Source organism: Daucus carota, chromosome 6 (genome assembly GCF_001625215.2).
Source record: "Daucus carota subsp. sativus chromosome 6, DH1 v3.0, whole genome shotgun sequence".
Classification (NCBI taxonomy): domain Eukaryota; kingdom Viridiplantae; phylum Streptophyta; class Magnoliopsida; order Apiales; family Apiaceae; genus Daucus; species Daucus carota.
The window spans coordinates 36,570,294-36,590,778 of NC_030386.2; the positions used below are offsets into that span (position 1 = coordinate 36,570,294).

Below are 20,485 nucleotides of genomic sequence, written 5' to 3' on the forward strand. Positions count from 1 at the left end.
ATGGACACACTTAAAAATCATTAATTTATTTTTTGAAATTAGAAAATTTAAGTTGCAAAACACTGAAATCGAATGATGTGAATTATGATGATTTTGGGCTTTAATTTACCAGTCGGTTGCTGCACTTATGTTTCTTGGTCCTGAAGTATTGAAATCTTCTGGATTGAATGCCATGAAAGTACAAAATGAAATTTCTTCTCTTCTTGTAATCGAACTTTATTCTCCTTGTTCTCACCTTAGATCACAAAATCAGCTGCATGTAAAAGAAGTAGACAAACAGTTATCCCATAACTTGATATATTTAGGCCACGTTTTGGCGTGACTACTTCGCTTAGACATCACCAATTCACGAGTTCTTATTCAGTATAGTAAAAATAATATTTATAATTCAAATTCGAAGTGCAACAGTATATCCTAGCTAGCTGTAACGTCTAAATGGCAAATATAATTTTAAGAAAAACGTTTAAATTTCTCACTTCTTGCTGATGGTTTTTTATCATGAAAGTTGATTGTACGTACCGATATATACTGCAGAAGAGAGAATATTGATGTCTTACTTATATTGTTTAACTCTTTGCACCTTATTCCTTGAGCTCCTTTATTCATATAACAACCACTTATTCGAAGAAATATATATAGAGACACACTAGAGGAGGGATCGAGGAAGGAGGTTTGCACCTTCACTGAGGCCCTTAATTTCTGCAATTATATAAATATAATAACAACTTACGGGAAGAAATATATAACTAAACACGCTATGGGAGAGATGGATGGAGGAGGTTTGCACGTAACTTTTCTTGGGTTTCTTCATGCATGAACTAATTCAACCTATAAGAAGAAATATATATTAGAATTATATAATATGCATGACGGTCTAGTTGCAGTACGTCTATTACCTCGTGTATGCATACTAGACTGGGACTCCATTGATTATTGGTCGAACCAAAGTCGTCGTCGCTTACGCATAGTAATACTAATCATCTAGAGTTCTGCTTGTCGTCACCGGAATGCAGACTTGTTCCCGTGTTGGAGCCAGGGGTGGATCTAGACCCAAAATTTTAGGGGGACACCAAGCAAATTTTCGGAAAAAACCTATATATTTTCAAATTTTGGGGGGACACTTATATAATTTTGTAAAATTTAGAATGGTGAAAAAGTGTAAAAAAAAGTTTTAGGGGGGCACGTGTCCCCCCGTGCCTCTTCCTAGATCCGCCCCTGGTTGGAGCCCACAGAGACAGAGCTAGGTGAAGCATTATACACATGCAAAATGTATAATATTATAGATCGAAAAATTACATATTTTGAGGTTTTGGGGTAGGGTTCATTAACGGTTTCAACTTTCAAGCAATCGAACTGGATCCATAAAATTATAAATTCAAATAGTAAAATTCTAAAAACTGATCGGAATTATTTAGTGTAAAAACGGAACCAAAACCAAATCATAAATTTTGGTTTGATTCGGTTCGGAATCAAAAAACCAAAATTTTAATTGTATATTATATTTATTTATTTTGTTTAAATTTTTTATCCTATATTCATTTACTTAAGAAATATATTTTCTACAGGAACTGATAGAAAATTCACACGAACGTGCTAAATTTTCGTTATCATCATATGTAAAAGCTGTTTCATTTAATAATAATTAGGGTTTGTCTGGTGTGTGCCCATGGGCACACATTATACACTAAAATTGATGTTTTTGGTGGATTTTGATTGGTGGACTTGATGTAAATGCAGGGGGTCATCCTTATTTATGATTAGGTGACCAATAAAAATGCACCAAACTCATAGGAGTTAGCGCTTATTGTGTGCCCATGGGCACACCATAGAAAAACCGTAATAATTATTATAACACCATTATAAACTATTATGAAAAGAATCTTATGTTGTTTAAAATTTTATTATGTAAGTATATCGCCAACAAACTTATATCACCAACAAAATTGTTAATTTAAGTTTTAGAAATAAGATAATTTCTATCACATTTTAGGTAACAGATAAATAATTAATATGTTAATATCATTAGCCTCCATATTAATATGAAATTTAATTCAAATCCAATCCTTCAGAAGATTTTGAAAATGGCGCTAACACTGACAATACAAACACAAAATCCTCTGATAACAATTTCACTCCCAAATAACTCTATAAAATTAGTGTCATATTTTACAATCAAAAAACTAAGGAGTTTATATATTGATATTATTAGCCAAATTTATATTAATACAAAACTATATCAAATAAATACTCCCTCCGTCCCCGTGAATTGTATACAGTTTCCTTTTTGGGACGTCCCATCAATTGTATACATTTCAAAAGTAGTAAACTTTTATAATATAAAATATCATTACACCAATTACTTTCCTCCACTATCTCCATTCTATAATAATATAAACACTATTACACCCACTACTTTCCTCCACTATCTCAAATCTATTATTAAATATAAATGGGTCCCACCACTATACCTATTTTTCATCTAACTTTACTCATTTTTTACACAATTTCTTGGTCTCCGTGTCCCAGCCATTTGTATACAAATGACCGGGACGAAGGGAGTATTTAACATCACACTATTCAAATAAATTTTTATATGATATTATTGATAAACTAACCAATACAAATAAAATATTACAAATCACAACATTACGCAAATCAATTCACAAATATATATTGAACTACAATATGTTTTACCGGGTGGGAATAAATCAATAAAACCAGTAACACATAAAAAAATTCAACATCATATACTATTTGGGTAAAAACACAACAAATCGATTTGATAAAACCGTTAATCACACACAAATTTTGACACACATCATAACGTATAAGCCCAATATATAGGTACCAGTCTATCAGATAGTTAAACGATTATTGGTAGTACATCATGGCTGGTACTCGGGCTGGCAACTAAAACACAGTGTCCACCACTGAGCAACTCCATGAGCTTCCCTCAAGTTTTGGCTCCCACTCTTATTGATCACCAGATTAGCTGTTGGAAGCAGATGAAATGGTTCCGCAGTACGGCTACCCAATGCATACTTAGCTAAACTCCTGGTTGAAACTTTGGTCGCAGCCTTGGCAATTCTAGCACCACGAGGTCCCCAACGCGCCATTCTGTACCTGTTCTTAAAGTAGCCAATGTACTCGGAACAAATTGGATCATCTTCATTCACACATAAGTATGGATCCCAACTGGATAACTGCGTGAACTTATTTTCTACTTGAGTCCTCTGTTCATCGTCCATCACGACCTTTGATAGTCCAGCCTTGGCTACAGTCTACAGACCATGCAATTCTTATCCCACTCCTTACTCTACGGCTCTTGATGTGCTCTAGTGGTAGTGAAACAAACGGTGGGTTAAAAAGGTAAGTTTTTAGGGGAATTCCTATTTTTGCCATGTCTCGTCCCACTGTGAGTGCAATAGCTGACCCCAGAGAATGGCCTGCTAGCCATACAGTATCCGCGCCACCATTAGCATCCACTAAGATTTCCACAACTTTTGATGTTACCTCAGATCGGAAGCTTTTTGTAAGTTTCTCCTTGAGTAAAATTTTGAGATTTAGTCTGAAATCTTTAAACGCTGTCGCTGATTTGATTACTGTGCCTCGTAATGCAACCACACACCGGGGAGGGTGCCCTTCCCCAAATGTGTCTGTTGGAAGTTTAAACTTGTAGATAGCTCCATATATTGATGAATCAGATTTGTCGATTAGATCTGTGAGAAGTTGGAAATTGAAAGATTCCCACCATGGAGGTGCTAAAGCTTGGAGGCCTGTTCGACCCTCCCTACGATCTCGTTCCATAGCGTAGACGCCTTGTACTAAGCTAGCAGCAATTGTTATTCGGTGATGGATGTTACTCCTTAAAAAAATATAGTACATGAAATCTTATATTAGTACTGATAGCACAGATCAACAACATTATAGAGTATATATTAATGAAATAGACCTAGCTAATTGAGTGTTCAATTTTGTAATTTGAAATTATGAAATCTAGAGTTGCAAAACACTGAAATCGAATAACGTGAATTAATGATTTTGCGCTTCTAATTTACCGGTCGGTTAATGCTGTACTTATGTTTCTTGGTCCTGAACTATTAAAATCTTCTGGATCGAAAGCCATGAACAAAAATAGAATTTCTTCTCTTCTTTTAGTCCAACTTTCTTCTCCTTGTTCTCCTCAATCACAAAATAAGCTGCATGTAAAAGTAGACAAACATGTTATTCCCATAATTTGATATATGAAGGCCATGTTTTGACAACTTATAAGTCGTTTTGACATAGAGCTGTTTGTGCTAAGTTTCTTCAATTCACCACATATTTCTCCCTCTCCTAGCTTGTACGTATGGCTGGCCGCATAAATAATAAAGTTTTTAGAATCGAAGGAGACGACGACTAACATTAATTACAATAAGTCTATGAAGGACAAGGAGTTAATCTAATTTGAATCACGTGGCATGATTGTTCAAGCGATGCCATCAAGAGCCTGTATATACGAACCGTGTAACTGATTCAGTACTCAGCCTCCTGCAGGAGCGAGACTAGTGTCCTGAAAGAGATTTACAATAGCAAAAATAATAGGAAAATGTTTGGTGTACACAAAATTTTGTACATAATGACATGTGATGGGTTTTAATTAGTATGAGCCTTTTGTATTTACATCAATAACCTCAATTTCAACATTTCACATCAATTATCATTTTATTATGTACAAATTTCTTGTACGTACACCTAACACTATTCAAAACAATATACAAATTTCAAATTCAAAGTGCAACCCCATATATCCTCCTAGCTATAATATTGTTTAAATGGCAAATGGAATTCTAAGAAAAACGTTTAGTTTTCTCATTTCTTACCGATCTTTTTCTCATGTAAATTGATTGTGTGAGAGAGATTGTCTTACCTCTACTTCAATTGTTTGCACCTTCCTTGACCTCTTTAATTTCTGCAATCATAAAATAATCTTATATTTATATAAAGGAGGTTCTTCACATGCTTACGTGGCGTCTCCCATATGCCGTGTTCTATTCTTTCTCAATTTCTAGAATTTCACTATTTTTTTTTTAGAGATCTCGACGGTTACTCCTTCAGCTAGGCATCTGTAAAGACCTAAACTGATAATTTAAATGCAAAGTTCACATTTCGAAGCCGGCGATCAACAAAACTCTTGCCAATGACATCCATCAAGTTGCTCATCAGATCACCACTCTCACCCTACTTCAACCCTCCCACATTTCAAATCTTTTATAAAATCCTGGGCAACCCAAATTTTTTTTTTTGGATTTTTTGACATCTTCAACTGTAATTGATGATCAGTCGGAGCAATAAAGGAGCAAGTCATGGGGCACCATGTGTCTCCGGCCAATCGGTGTCGACTAGCGGCAGCGTGGGCTCTCCTACAACCGGGAGTGAGGCGATTGGCAACACTCCCCCAGTGATAAGACTTCTTTTACAGTTGATCATGTAGATGCTCATGCTGGTGATGTTGCATCTCAAGCTACTTATATGTGAGTGCTTAATTTGCTGTGTTTTTTGAGGATTTTATTGCAGGGAATCGAGTGTGATTGATTTGCTTTTACAATTGAGACCGGATTCTATGGTGATTTGATTATATATTTTGATTTTGGAGCAATTTTGTGATCATTGGATGGTAATTATTGAATTTAGAAAAGTGATTTTTTTTTCTGTGTTTGTTTTTGTGTTTGGACTAATTACTACCGTCTGAGCATGAATTCTGCTAACTGTGTGTATTAAGTGTTTTACTATATTCTTAGTTTTGTTGTGATGAGACAGTGAAAAAAAAGGGGTCAACAAGCAGTCAGAGGGGATAAGAATCTTATATTTATATAAAGGAGGTTCTTCACATGCTTACGTGGCGTCTCCCATATGCCGTGTTCTATTCTTTCTCAATTTCTAGAATTTCACTATTTTTTTTTTAGAGATCTCGACGGTTACTCCTTCAGCTAGGCATCTGTAAAGACCTAAACTGATAATTTAAATGCAAAGTTCACATTTCGAAGCCGGCGATCAACAAAACTCTTGCCAATGACATCCATCAAGTTGCTCATCAGATCACCACTCTCACCCTACTTCAACCCTCCCACATTTCAAATCTTTTATAAAATCCTGGGCAACCCAAATTTTTTTTTTTGGATTTTTTGACATCTTCAACTGTAATTGATGATCAGTCGGAGCAATAAAGGAGCAAGTCATGGGGCACCATGTGTCTCCGGCCAATCGGTGTCGACTAGCGGCAGCGTGGGCTCTCCTACAACCGGGAGTGAGGCGATTGGCAACACTCCCCCAGTGATAAGACTTCTTTTACAGTTGATCATGTAGATGCTCATGCTGGTGATGTTGCATCTCAAGCTACTTATATGTGAGTGCTTAATTTGCTGTGTTTTTTGAGGATTTTATTGCAGGGAATCGAGTGTGATTGATTTGCTTTTACAATTGAGACCGGATTCTATGGTGATTTGATTATATATTTTGATTTTGGAGCAATTTTGTGATCATTGGATGGTAATTATTGAATTTAGAAAAGTGATTTTTTTTTCTGTGTTTGTTTTTGTGTTTGGACTAATTACTACCGTCTGAGCATGAATTCTGCTAACTGTGTGTATTAAGTGTTTTACTATATTCTTAGTTTTGTTGTGATGAGACAGTGAAAAAAAAGGGGTCAACAAGCAGTCAGAGGGGATAAGAATTGCAGGGGACTCCGCCAATCTAACATGAAAGGTTTGTGCCTTTGTCATTCTATGTTGTTGCGATAGTAATCTTCTGCGCATGCTGTTGATATATAGTTGATGTTTAACCAAGAGTGCTTGTACTGATCAATGGGTGCATAGTGAAGTGGTCTATGTCATAACAATGTTATATTTTGGGCTCTATAGTTCAAGTTGCCTATTACAAAAATTGTTAAGTCTCTGCTCAAAAATGAAATCTGATTATATTGTCATGTGATTATGGTTCTTTAGCTAAAATGGTTGGTTGTTTGGCGTCCACTGGCATCCATTCCTCCGATCCTGTCAGTGCCAATTTTTCCAAGGTCAAACCCTTATTCTTTTTTACTGATTGTTTTGGTCAATTTTGTTTATTATTTTTAGGGTTTTGATTATTTTTTGTGTGTGCTTTGTAATTTGATTTGGGTTGTGTGAAAATTAGCTTTCTTGATCTTGATACTTGAGGGTTTTGTTTAATATGATCAAATTGATTAAAGTGCTTTGTGATAGGTTGAACTTTTGGCCGTTAGGAGATTAGGAATTTGATATAGTTTTTGTTAACTTTCGTGTATTGATTTGATTGTTAGGAGCTCTCAGCGAATTAGGTAATTTCAAATTAATAACAAGATTCAATCTGACACTCTAATTTAATATAATAAATTAACTAATTAGATAAATTTGGATAAAATTAATGGATGATCTCGGATAGCTTTGCTGCTGAGATAAAGTTGTCTGACAAGTTTTTTTCCCCACCAAAACCATCATTCTCGCATATTGAAATTGTATCTTTCATTTTGCTTGGTTTCACCTTCGAATATGGTTCACAGTTTATAAATTATGCAATTTCGCGTCAAGTTCAAGACTTAAATGTGCATATTCCAGAATTTGTTATGGATTTATCCACCTTTAGTTCTACTTCCATGAAGAAACTTAAGATGAGTCTTGATTTTTGTAAGGTGTTTAGATTCTCGGATTGTTGGGATTTGCCTGCTTTAACAACTCTACGCTTGATACTCCCTTCATTAAGCCTTGGCGGAATAAGTATTCCTGAATTATAGTTGATCTGTTTGCCTTCTTTACAGACTCTGGTTCTCGATTGTATTGAGTTACCAAATTCTCTTGATTGCTTGCTTCAGTAACTCTCTATCTGGCAAGGTGCAAGTCCTTAATATTAGCTGTATTGGTTTATTCCCAATCACATTTAGACTATCTCAGTTAGAGTATGTGAATATGAAATTAAGGGATAGCACTGATGGAAGAAAGCCTATTCCAGGATCTAAGTTGATGAAGATATATTATCGCGGATTTACTTATGTCTCAGGTTTAGGGTAGTGCAAAGATTCTTACTCTCGACTTGGAGACTATTGAGGTATGAGGTATAGTTCTGCTTGATTCTTTTCTGCTATAGTAATTAAGATATTACAACTTTATTATCTTTTCTTCAATTGAAGATAATTTTATTAAAATTGATTGTCATGCCTACTGCTTTTTGTCAATCATTGGTCATTCATTGGAGAATGTTATTATTGATTGATAATAGTTCAAACTTTTGGATGACAATGCTATAATTTGATCAATTTTGTTTAGTTATTTCCTAGGCTTTATCTTCTATTTCAGATTCTCTCGTAAATTCTCCTCCTCATTCTATAACTTAAAGTATGTGAAGGTGCCACAAGGATGTAAAGAAACAAATTTTGTCAACTGACCTCAAATGCTACTTGCTTGGTCGCTCTCCAAAGCTACTATTGTCACTAAATTTCCTCAGGTACTAATGAATCGTATCGACTTTTGATTAATCGTTTCATTCCCTTTCTTGTTTTGTAAGCATAAGAGGATGATGTGGCATCTCTCAAGGGCCTCCATCTAAGTTTTCTATTTTTCTAGCATCTTTGTGCTTTGGTATTTTTATTTTGATTAAAACTAATTAATTCTTTATCTTTTCAGCTTATTAATTGTTATGAATTACAGTTACAGACTTTTTATTTTCCTCTTCACTTCACTTCTTGCTTTCCATGTGACAGTATATATAGATGTTTATGCATTGAATTGCTAATTGGTTGTGATTGACTTGATGAGTAATTTGGTTTGGAAAGGCATTAAGAAAGCAACTGGCTAACAAGATCGGTGTCTGTTTGTATAGTGTGATTTTGCTGTATGTTCGATATTGAACTTCTATGATGATATGTGTCGGTTATTAGAGACAGCTAGGAAGTCTGCACCAACCACTGGAGAATGAAGATGCCCCACAGATACCGTCCTGGAACTCTTGCCCTGCGGTATATATTTGTTTATAACTTCATATGCATCCATCAAATACAGTGGAATAAACCTTTCGGAGGTTTACTTATGTTTTACACGTTTCTACCTAGACATCTATAAATATTAAAATACTGTGCCCTGTCATGTATATATGTGATATAAAGAAGAATCATCCCCGCTCGTGAATTGTGATGATTCTGTAAGTGTGGCCTCCCCCGTCGAGTTCTACGTGGCGGTATGATTTTTTAAGGAGTCAGTGGGAGCCTGGGAGGTTTTGTCGCCAATGTTGTGGCCTCGTGGGGGTTTTGCTTAAAAGAATTACACTTATTTCTGTTATTAGTATTAGTCATATCTCTTCTGAAATAATCTTAATGTAAACAAGAGGTTTTTTGTTTGAGGTGTTTTGGACATTTTTTCTTTTGTTAGATAAAAAACTGCTTATGGCTTCTGCAAACTTTGCATTTACATTTTTATTTTAGCAGAGCATCAATATTCTCTTATGAATCATGTAATTTACACGGTGATGTATTTGAAACTATTTTATTCATTTGAAACTATTTTATTCTTCTTCCTAATTGAACACACACATGCCCCTTTCACCTTCGACAGGACTACAACCCTGGCTGAAGGTAATAGTAGTGCTAAAGGATAAAGTAAAAGTACAGGATAAGTTTAGTGACAAATCATCCTGTTTCTGTTTACTGATCCGAGAGTGAGATGGATCCTGGCCTTCTGATGAAGAAAGTGAGGGCTCCTGATCTACTGTTTCATCATTAGACCCCCTCTTGCTGCAACACAAATGAACTGGGTCTTCTTCAGAAAGAAACCTCACCCCAGTATATCAGTGTTAGAAATTTTGTTATTCATCAAGTTTAACTCATTGTAAAAATCATGAAAATACAAATGAAATCTAATATATTTACTTTTCTGTTATTATTTCATTTGAAAACACACAATTATATTCTTTCCTTCAAGTCGGATGAGAACTTTTCTTAGAATAAATTATCAAGTTCGAGTGAATTTGATGGATATATGTTCGATGATATTTTTTACATATTTTTATATTTAATTAAAATTATTAATTATCAGTCAAAGTTGTATTATTAGTGATCACGTGACATCTCTGAGCAAATATGTAAGAATGAGACTGAATGAGACTGCAATACACATAAAGTTAGAGTTTGAGAAGAAAGTTAGAGTTTGAGAAGAAGCTATATTATTTTATATTTTATATTTTAACAAGAAATACAAAACAAAAGATCCATAAATTATAGATCATGAAAATCTTTTAAAATATTTTATATTCTAATTTTTTCACTCGCGCGGAGCGCGTTTTTTTCACTAGTTAACTACTTATAGGAAGAAATATATACACACCAGAGGAGAGGAGGGAGGATGCTTGCACCTTTCTTGAGCTCCTCAATGCTACGTTACATATAGGAAGCTTGAAATCAATATACTAGACTAAAACAGCCTCTTGAAATGTATTTACATATACCACGAAAGAACAAAGAAAAAGGTACTGTAGTCTCTTTCATGAGTGGGAAAAAGTAAATAATAGAGAGTTGCAGGATTTTATTAATGATGTGGCCGGACAAGCAAATTATATATAGTTATATACTTGCACACTTGCATTGCTATTGAGTCAATAGTGCCCTCTTGCATACAAAATAGACTCCACTGATCATTCAACGAACCAACGACAAAGTCGTCACACGTAAAATGAAAATAATACCGATACTGCTTTAAAACCAATAATAATCTGCTCATTATAGATGTAACATAAGTTAAGTTATAAATAACAAGCTTGATTATAAGGAGTATTCATTATTTCTTCAAAACCCAAGTGCTTGATTATAATGGGGCCGTTTGGCTGAGTTTAAAATAAATGCTTCTTGCTTAAAGTAAAGAAGTGAAATATAAGTTAGAAGCAAGTTAAGACTTATAAGTGATTAAAGTGTTTGGGAAATAAGCAGAAGTCCTGAAACAAAAGCTAGCATTCTCAGCTTTTTATAAGTGCTTTTTGACTTATTACACAAACAATATGAAATAAGTGCTTCTAACTTATAAGCCCGGAAGTTGGCTTAAAAGCCGTGGCCAAACACCACCAATTTCTTTTCTATCCAAGAGTCACTTAAACTGAGTAGATGGACTGAGATATATTGAACTTTCGACAATATATACGATATAATAATAGATATTTTGGGTGCATTGATTCTCGTCTTTTTTCAGTGAGTTGGAGTAAAATTATATTTGAAATTCTAAATATTAAATATTTTTTCTCAAAAATCTTTTCTAGTTCAAATTTAACATTCAAATGATTCTTATATTATCTTATAACTTATGTTAAGATTTTTAAGATAATTATGTGTAGAAAAAATAAACGTGAATCATTTGAAAATCTACAAAAATTAATAATAATAATTTTGTACGGGCTAAAATTGTCCCACTCATTTTTTTCTACATTTTATTTTATGTCTATGTCCTTATAATTATTTATTTACGTTACAGATCTTATATTTATATCATGCTCCTTGTAATTCCAACCACCGGATATTTTATATGATAAATCTTTTTTTTTTATCTTACTACTCAGCTGGTCAACTAGCGGGGTCGTGCTCAGCTGGTCAACTAGCCAGGGCGTGCTGGCAGGGACGGAACTCAGCTTGATCTGAGGTTGGCTCCTACGGGTAGAAGTTTTGAGCCCATCTAGCATATAAGTTTCGTTGAAGTCTACCATTGCAAAAAATAAGCAGCCCTGTTCATATAAATGATCTAGTCCTACAACCTATATCTCTAAACATCAGTCCAGCCCAATAATCATAAGACCATTTCACAACAGTTAGCTGTTAACAAAAAAAATGATCTACTTAAACTAAAGCTGCTTAATGGGGTAAAGAAGAATGTCGAAACTCTCAATCGTACATACTCGTGACTTAATCTCGTAAAACATGGATCAAGGAATGGTATTTATCAATTTAATCCGTACTTAATTATTTCCACTCGGTCATGATCATAAATGGAGATTTTTGTGTGTGTGTGTGTGAAATAGAGACTCCTATTTTCCTCATTCTAATTTTTTCAGATAATGTATAATTAGATTTCAAACCACTTACGTCTACTAGAAAACTTTCATCTTACCCCATTTCAGTATCTCACCAAACATTCAGATTACACCACATGCACAAACAGAAATTTAGTTTCCATATCACATGGCACAACAAACATTAATTGATTGCACAACAGTACGTACTGTGAACATGCATGCATGCATCCTCGCCCTCTTTTTATTTTATTACACACCAGAAGCAGTACTCTTGATCATCAGATAATTAATTGATTCAGCGATTAATTCGCAGTGATGAGTCCTCTTTTGATGAGAGTGTCCTTGATAAGATTGAGAGAAACCTCCATGTCTGTGCAAAGCTTGTGAGGATCCGGAATCAGATCGGATTGAACGGTTAGAATCAGAACCATTTTATCGCCACAGCTCTGCCAATGCATTGTCAATGCCTGATGCACAGCAAATAGAACACTAATCAACCATACATGTATACTCACTCTTCCAGCAGGTTTTTTACATTACTTTTTAGCACGTATTTTGAGGTTTTCATAGAAGTCTCAAAATACGTGTAAACAGTGAACGTAAACAACGTGATGTACGGGAGTAGCAGCAGAGAAGTAAATTAGAGATGACACACTGACACACACTCACTTGGGGAGCTCCATAAACAGTAGGGGCAACATAAGCTAAGGGATGACCATAAAGACTGATCTCTTCTTGTGGACCAACCACGTTTGAGAAAGATACTGTTGTTTTCGAGATTATATTGTGCATTAATGGAGCAACTGCCTGCGATATTTATAACAAAGCAGCTATAATAGGACGACTCCATTATATATATATGTAGATAAATGACAAGATATACATTCATTTAATAGGTATACCTTTGTTCCAAATAATTTGTGAATGAACAAGCCAATTGCAAAGGAGCAGACAGCCTCAAAAGAGAGCTTTTTTCGATCAAGCGTCGCTTTCGCTCGGCGAATATAGTCTAGAGGATCATCTCTTATAGCGATCTCGAATGGAAGGAGAACATACCCGAACTTATTGCCCGACTCTAGCTTCGTCTCATTTTCCATTATCTTTGCAAAAGCCTGTGCGTCAATATTAAGACTTGTACGTAAGCTAATTAATGGATAATTACATGTATGGAGTTTGATGATCAGCTCAATCTAATCAATTGGTGGTGTTTGGCAATCGATTATAAGCTCGACTTCTTGGTTTATAAGTTAGAAACACTTTTTTGTACTGTTTGTGTAAAAAGTCAAGAATACTTAAAAGAAGTTAAGATTACTTATTTTCCAAACAGTTTAATCACTTATAAGTTTTAATTTGCTTCTATTTTTTTTTCACTTTTTTTTTAAAGAAAAAAGCGCTTATTTTAAGCTCACTCAAACGACCCCAATGATTCCATCCATTCCTGGGTCTCAATGTTTGTTAGGTAGTACAGAAACATATTCTTTTACTAAAATAAATTGATACCTCAATTCCTGCAGACGCTCTCAAGTTGACATAGAGGGCTGCTCTAACACGAAGCCCTTTGGGCAGGAAATCCCTTATCTTGCTAGCCATCTGATATCCAGCTTTCTCAACTTGCTTACTTGCTGAAGACAAACATAGTATAATATAGAAAAACTTCATATTTCAAGGCCAATTTAAGAATCGCAAAACAAGCTTAAGTTTATGTAAACGCGCGCAGATGCAGACATATATATCACCTTTTGTTTCAAAGAGATGAATCTTTCGTTAGGCATGTAGTGCTCATGTCTGGTAACTTAGCACAAAATTTGGATACTTACCGTATCGTCCATTGAGATAGCGTGAAAGCCCAGCTTCCGTTACTCCAAACACGACATCGTTGATCGTCTGCAAGCAGAATTTCAATATTACACTGATTGTAGTGGCTGAAAGAAATAATTAATTAAAGAGATGAAACATATGTTTCATCACATTTATATTTTTAAAAATCATGCATGCATCTTTCTTTCAAGAGTGCAACATAGTATAAACTCCTTTCAATCTCATTACCGTGTTCATGGCAGTTTTCACAAGCTTGACATCATTTAGATTAATAAGCTTGTGCACCATACACTTCTTAGCAGATCCGGACTCTGGTGAGCCTTTAATAGGAGTATCGGAGTCTTTAAGAAAAAGTGCAGTGGCAGTCAGTAACAGAACATCGACAAAAGTGTTAAAAACCATCAAAAGCATGGTCCAGAAAGTGCAGAAAACCCCTTTAGTTTTGGAGCTGGAATGGCTCCTCGCTCTAGTACTCGTGGGAAGAGTAGGCAGCCTCTTGGGATCCGAAGATTGGCGAGTGCAAGCCAAAAGGCTAGACATGAGAGAGATGCCATCACCAAGTGAATGGTGAATTTTAAGAACAACAACACCGCTAGCCCCTGATGTTTGTATGTTCAAAATGTGAAACTCCCATAAGGGCTTAGAGTAGTCCATTTTTGTTTTATGAAGATCTGATATGTAATCTTCGACGTATCTGTCTGCTGCTTCTGTTGGATCATCCGTCTTGGGGAGATCTATCTTTGGGACAAAGATATGGTTGTCCACATTCACCTTCGTCTTCCTCCACCTCATCTTTGTATAATTATTTCCCTCATCCATCACCTTGAAATATATAAACAAGACATGCATGATTATGATTTATGATTACTTAAAAAATGTCCCTTAAAATACAAGAAAAAAGCTAATCTTACCAGCAAGCTGGAGAAACGAGGATGCTTAGCCAGCGTATTCTCCAAGCCCATTTTACAACGGTCAGCGTCCCACTTAGTTTTTGAACCCATGGTAGCCATGACACAGCAGTTCAGTTGCGGTGATTGAAACAGCAATGCAGGGGGGCTTAGCGGCTCATCCTTGTCTGTGATCTCATTCTCGGCAGCTGATCTTATGATATTTAGAGGTTTAAGGCTGCCAATGATATCCATGTAAACTCTTGAACTGAATCCAATAATACAACTAGGTCAAATTATGAAGAAGTGTGTATTCTTGTTCAAGCTTGTACAAGAAATACTAGTAACAAAAGGGTGCAGTTACTATATAGGGATGATCAGGGGAAGGGTTCAAATGTGTTGTTTCCTAAACAGTGGAGTACAATTAAGACGGACACCTACCAATGTTGATTATTTACTAGAAATAATTTCATCTGCAGTCAAGGTTCGATATTTATTACTAAATTAATATGAAGTTTCCTGTGAATTCCTAACATTAGGTAGGTAAGTATGAAACTGGCCCATACGATGTCATGGAATGCCAGTGCTCACAGCCTCAAGTTACTTTGCTTCTTCCGAGAAGTTCTGTATAGACCCAAATTGGTTCTCTTTTGTTGCATTATTTTTCTGGTTTGCATCTTCATCCTTTTTTAGTTAAATATATATTTTTAATACTTCGATTGAAATAAAAACATGCCCAATGCCACTATAAAATCTAGCAATAATCTTCCATGATGAAGAATAGATCAATATCTTTACTAAGGAAATTTAACAACAAAGTTCGTTAACCAAATGGAGGAAGTTGCTCTACACTTAACAATCAACAAAATAATGAAAATGGAAGTGCTGGGATATGATAGCCATAAATATCAACTAAAAGCGAAGTAAGGGTTTCAATGACTCCCAGATGTAAAATTTGTTACTGAATAACCATGTTCCTAAGCACAAGGACCAAGTACGGTCAAATCTTTATGAAATTTTATTCAGAATTGTTGCACATGTGTCTCACAACTTCCTCACGCCTGCCTACCAGACTATTATTTATCTAGGCAAGGAAAGTGCATGAAATGGGATGAGTAAAGATAAAGCGAATAATATAGAGTATATATAAGAGAGAATTTGAAGAAAATATATGGATTAGTATTGGCTTAATGATCTTTTAGCTCTCGAAGTCTGGATGGATGTTCCGATGCGACCTCAATATTTAAAGTCGTTCGATTCAAACTCTTAAAGTTTCACTATTGTACCTTTTAGTCCTTTTTTCAAATAACGGTATATAATAGAGGGTAAACTTAACAATTCATATTCAGAGTAAAGTTTGGGCGTACCTTTTAACGCCTAAAGTATACATCTCGCTTCTTTTAATCCCTAAAGAATATATTAAAATACATTAGATGTTCCTTTTAACCCTCGATGTTTAATACTCCTTTTAACCCTCACGTGTGAAATGTCAATTTTGTCCACTTCGTTATATACAGTATACGTTATAAGGGTTAAAAGGTACATTCGGAAAATTTGGAAGGTCGAATTGAATGATTTTAAACTTCGAAGCCACATCGGAACTTCCACCCATATTTCGAGGGCTAAAAGGTCATTGAGCCATTAGTATTTTATGTGATGATTTGGATAGAAAATAAATATAATAATAAATGGAATATTTTTCATAGAATCCATAATTTATATTTTGAATGTCTCCTAATTTCAAATATTATAGTTAATAAATTTTGAAGGTCACCTGATTTTCAATCCTATAGTATTTGGACACATATACAATAACTTTATTGTATATTGACTAAATCTATAATTTATATTTTTTTTTACAATTAGTGGATTGCCTTTAATATTATCATTAATTTACAAAAATATTTTGTTTTTATTACTTCTCTATAATAGTAACACATGTAATATACATGCTATGGAAATTTGATTTTTATCGATTACTTTCATCTTAAATCAAAAAAGGGAGATGGAGCCTAATATTTTCCCATACAAAATAGTTAAAACTTCTTTTTTACATTGAAAAGATAAAATATTTGTCAGAAAAAAAAAAAAAAAAAACCTCACCGACTACTATTTAGTGCCTGTTTGGGGTTGTGGTTGTCAACCACAACAGCAGCTTTTTGTCAAAAAGCTGGTACAAGGTTGTTTGGTAACGTTTCAAGCAGCTTTTTTTAACCGCGCTTTTTGTCTAAAAGCTGCTTTTACAGAAAGCAGGTATACCCCTGCTTTGCACAAAAGCGGCTGTTGCGCCCCGCTATTACAAGTCCTGGCATCAAACCCTAGTACATGCAATTGTTTTTTTATTAAAACAAAAAAACAGAACAAGCCATACACACTTATGAAATACTTTTTTTTATTTTAATCTGGATTATTATTGTCCGTTAAGCATTTAAAATTACGTAATACTAAAAAATTATTTTATTTTATATTTGAATATAAAAAATAATTGATAAGTTACTGTTGAAAATATTTCACCTCAATTATATAGTTTTGCAAATAGAATATAATTTTTAATCATAAATTTTAATATTACTTACTTTATATTTTTTTAGTGTAATGAAGAGATTGACTTTAATAACTTATAAATGAACTTATGAAATATATATTATTACAAATTATATATATATATATATATAATTTGTAATAAATTATATATATATATAATTTATTAGTATTAATATATACATATATATATATATTAATACTGATAATATATATTCTTTTAAAAACCTGATACATTACAAAAAAAAATTAGTTAATTTTTTTAAAAAAAAGCAGTATTAATAAAACTTGCACGTATAAAACATTTTTATTGTAATAATGTATAGTAAACAACAATAAATTACTTTTTCATTAAGATAACTGATAAAGCAAGCATCATGCATCCTCCTTTTCCATTACTCCTATAACTTAATTTTTATCCTTTTTTTTCTTTGTTAAAACTTAATTAATTTTTTATTATCTTATTTTATACAACTATAATTTGTTGTTCAATATTTGTATATAAAATAATGAATAAAATATTATTTTATTTATAACTATAACTCCAAACAGCAATTTAATAAAAAATTTACCAAACAGTTTGTTTTCAGCTTTTACTCAAACAGTACATTTGAAATCAAATTTACCAAACAGTCTCAGCTTTTATAAATAACACTTTTTTAAACAGCACTTTTACTCACAGCACCAGCAATTTTCAACTGCAATCCCAAACAGACCCTTACTAGTGGAATCCAAAATCGAATTGGAGTAGAAAACGGCCGTCGACCCTCTAGTACTATATAAATACACGATACCCTTCTTTTACCCATTCCACTGATCAGCCTCTACTTCAAAAAAATACGCACACACAAACCCTCAGCTCCAATATTATTCACATCGGCATTTATGGCAGGTATTTATCGTAATTATCAAACTCGTTTAAAGGAATATATTAATTGCTTAGGGGGATAATTCTAAGAATCCCCGATTAATTGATTTTGATAATTAATCGTTACATCACTTTCGTAAACTATATGATGATCAGGTAATCTCATCGATGAGTAAGCTTATATTTATATTTATACATGTGTATATTGTGGTGCGTATTTTAAATATTGTTGATTGTTCTTAGTTATGTCATGATCTTGTACTATGAATTACTTTTTGGTTTTGGCTTCGCGCATGGTTTTGATGTTTGATACTTTGATTAATCACTACATAATTTTCTCAGAACTTGTTGAAATTAATGTAACATAAAATATTTTGGACCCTCAAAATTTTAAGATTTTAGATGGACCGGGTGTACTAGTTAAGCTTATATCTTTTAGGTTCGCGTATTTAATTGGTTGATAAACTGTAATAACACGATTGTTCTAAATTAAATTAGGATCTTGACTGAATTACTTATTATACAATTGTTCTTAGTTAAACTAGGATCTTGTATAAATTACTTATTTGGTTTGCACATATTAAATTACTGATCAGATGAGTGTGCGTTGCTCATTGCCTCATTATATGACATGAATGAGATATTACAGACTGATAACTTCTTTATATGATTAATTTATAAGCAGCTCCCAATGCTGGCAATGGCCTTGATATGGATAACTACAGTTGGGGCCAATCTCTGCAAGAGGTTAATATAAACATCCCAGTGCCTTTGGGAACAAAATCTAGGGATATTGTGCTTGAGATGAAGAAGAACCATCTCAAAGTCGGACTCAAGGGTCAGCCTCCGATTATTGATGTAAGTGTTTCTTGATTTTGTTAGGGACTACTACTACATGTATACTTTTGCTTTTAATTTATATCATTGTTTTACTTTTTCCTGATCCACTGTCTTGACATACTTGCAGGGGGAGCTCTTTCAATCTATAAAGGTTGATGATAGTATTTGGAGCCTTGGTAAGTTTTAATTGGAATCTGATTTCTCGGACACTTATAATTTATAAGTGTTTGTGTGTGTTGTAGTGTCACTCTTATAATAATTAAGCACAATGTCGTCAGTTGTGTTTATAAGGCTTGGATGAATGTGCATGGCAGGTTTATAAGGCTTTTGTTTTGAGATTTCAATATTTGTAGATACACATTCGACAATTTTTGTTTAATCTACAGTGTGACTTTGTTTTTCAGAGGATCAGAAGTCTATCTATGTACTTCTTTCCAAGCAGGACAAAATGCAATGGTGGAAATATTTCATTAAGGGTGATCCTGAAATCGACACACAGAAGGTAGAGCCTGAGAGCAGCAAACTATCTGACCTTGATGGAGAAACACGATCTGCCGTTGAAAAGATGATGGTAAGGACCACATATATTTATATTTATTTTTGATTGATATTACACGTGTTCTTGTAACATGTAATTACTTTATGATTTTTCCTCACCTCTCCAAAATTTATCTATCATACTCTTCTCTAACAAGAGTAGGTGTATAAATTTATCTGTCTTTCTTTCTCATACATTGCATTTGTTTTTTTGTTAATCTAACCTGTGACATTGGTCTGTAGTTCGATCAGCGTCAGAAGCAAATGGGCCTTCCCACCAGCGATGATATCCAAAAACAGGACTTGATGAAACAATTCATGGCCCAGGTGAGCAATTGTTTGTTATTGTTTGTTTATCAAGTGTTTGTGTGCCCCCATGCTTACACTCTAACTACGTTTATGCATCAATTCAAATTTATGCAGAATCCCAACATGGACTTTTCGAATGCTAAATTTGCTTGAGTGCGGCTGAGGAAAATATCTAGCGGATAAGTAGTTAAAAGGATTTCTCGTTTGCTATGTTTTTACATTACAATCAATTTTGCTCTGTTTATATGGTGATTTGGGAAACTTGCTCTGTTACATCTTATACTTAATGGTTAAAATCTTGTAGCACCAACTTGTCCGACTGAATTTTAAGGGTTATATTTGAACTCAAAGCATAGCTTTAAATTAGTTCATACTTTTGAGAGTCTCTTACAATTAGATTTGTTTTAAGCTTTTCTATAGTTCTGCAATTTGAATCAGTCATTTCTACCAAACAAGTTACTTGTTGAGATAGATAGTTATTAGGCTGAGCAGTAGAAAGGAATAGTACTAACACGTAGCAGAAGAAGCCATGTGAATCTGCATCACAAGTCCTTGTCTAAATAAAGGTTAGAATAACTTCTTGGCAGCCGATTGTAAGTCCAATTATAGGTAGCTCGGTAGGACATTCTAGACGAAGCAGTGCTAATTAAGT

The 20,485-nt window shown here is 34.0% G+C and overlaps 2 protein-coding genes, 1 long non-coding RNA gene and 1 pseudogene across 16 annotated transcripts; 2 read left to right on the forward strand and 2 right to left on the reverse strand.

The window, feature by feature from the left end:
* Window positions 1-2,885: 2,885 nt before the first annotated feature.
* Window positions 2,886-4,266, reverse strand: LOC108226303 (GDSL esterase/lipase At4g10955-like; annotated as a pseudogene).
* A 1,650-nt stretch (window positions 4,267-5,916) lies between these two features.
* LOC135146957 (uncharacterized) lies at window positions 5,917-9,757 on the forward strand. Of its 14 annotated transcripts, none has more exons than XR_010284102.1 (5): window positions 5,918-6,528; window positions 6,653-6,744; window positions 6,984-8,097; window positions 8,346-8,493; window positions 8,933-9,473. It is a non-coding gene; the product is annotated as an uncharacterized LOC135146957 (long non-coding RNA). The 14 variants fall into 14 exon arrangements; XR_010284104.1 differs by having other exon boundaries at window positions 6,672-6,744; XR_010284096.1 differs by having other exon boundaries at window positions 5,921-6,744; window positions 6,984-7,054; window positions 7,811-8,097.
* Window positions 9,758-12,169: 2,412 nt separating this feature from the next.
* On the reverse strand, window positions 12,170-15,126 carry LOC108225438 (wax ester synthase/diacylglycerol acyltransferase 11). Its single transcript, XM_017400294.2, has 7 exons — window positions 14,763-15,126; window positions 14,080-14,673; window positions 13,851-13,917; window positions 13,534-13,655; window positions 12,936-13,145; window positions 12,703-12,840; window positions 12,170-12,500 (listed from the first exon to the last, which is right to left on the reverse strand). The coding sequence occupies exons 1-7, from the start codon at window positions 14,991-14,993 to the stop codon at window positions 12,336-12,338; spliced, it is 1,527 nt and encodes a 508-aa protein (XP_017255783.1). The 5' UTR covers window positions 14,994-15,126; the 3' UTR covers window positions 12,170-12,335.
* Window positions 15,127-18,041: 2,915 nt separating this feature from the next.
* On the forward strand, window positions 18,042-20,224 carry LOC108225439 (protein BOBBER 2). Its single transcript, XM_017400295.2, has 6 exons — window positions 18,042-18,171; window positions 18,833-19,005; window positions 19,115-19,163; window positions 19,392-19,558; window positions 19,768-19,851; window positions 19,948-20,224. The coding sequence occupies exons 1-6, from the start codon at window positions 18,165-18,167 to the stop codon at window positions 19,984-19,986; spliced, it is 519 nt and encodes a 172-aa protein (XP_017255784.1). The 5' UTR covers window positions 18,042-18,164; the 3' UTR covers window positions 19,987-20,224.
* The last annotated feature ends 261 nt before the right edge of the window (window positions 20,225-20,485 follow it).

Bases quoted from the DNA above. Each gene is read 5' to 3' on its own strand.
- LOC108225439 (XM_017400295.2), top strand. The intron at 19,006-19,114 runs GTAAGTGTTTCT...ACATACTTGCAG, and splicing joins GTCAGCCTCCGATTATTGAT to GGGGAGCTCTTTCAATCTAT. The intron at 19,164-19,391 runs GTAAGTTTTAAT...TTTGTTTTTCAG, and splicing joins TGATAGTATTTGGAGCCTTG to AGGATCAGAAGTCTATCTAT.
- LOC108225438 (XM_017400294.2), bottom strand. From the start codon at position 14,993: ATGGATATCATTGGCAGCCTTAAACCTCTAAATATCATAAGATCAGCT. The intron at 13,656-13,850 runs GTAAGTATCCAA...GTTTGTCTTCAG, and splicing joins CTATCTCAATGGACGATACG to CAAGTAAGCAAGTTGAGAAA. The intron at 13,146-13,533 runs GTATCAATTTAT...ATTGACGCACAG, and splicing joins GAGCGTCTGCAGGAATTGAG to GCTTTTGCAAAGATAATGGA.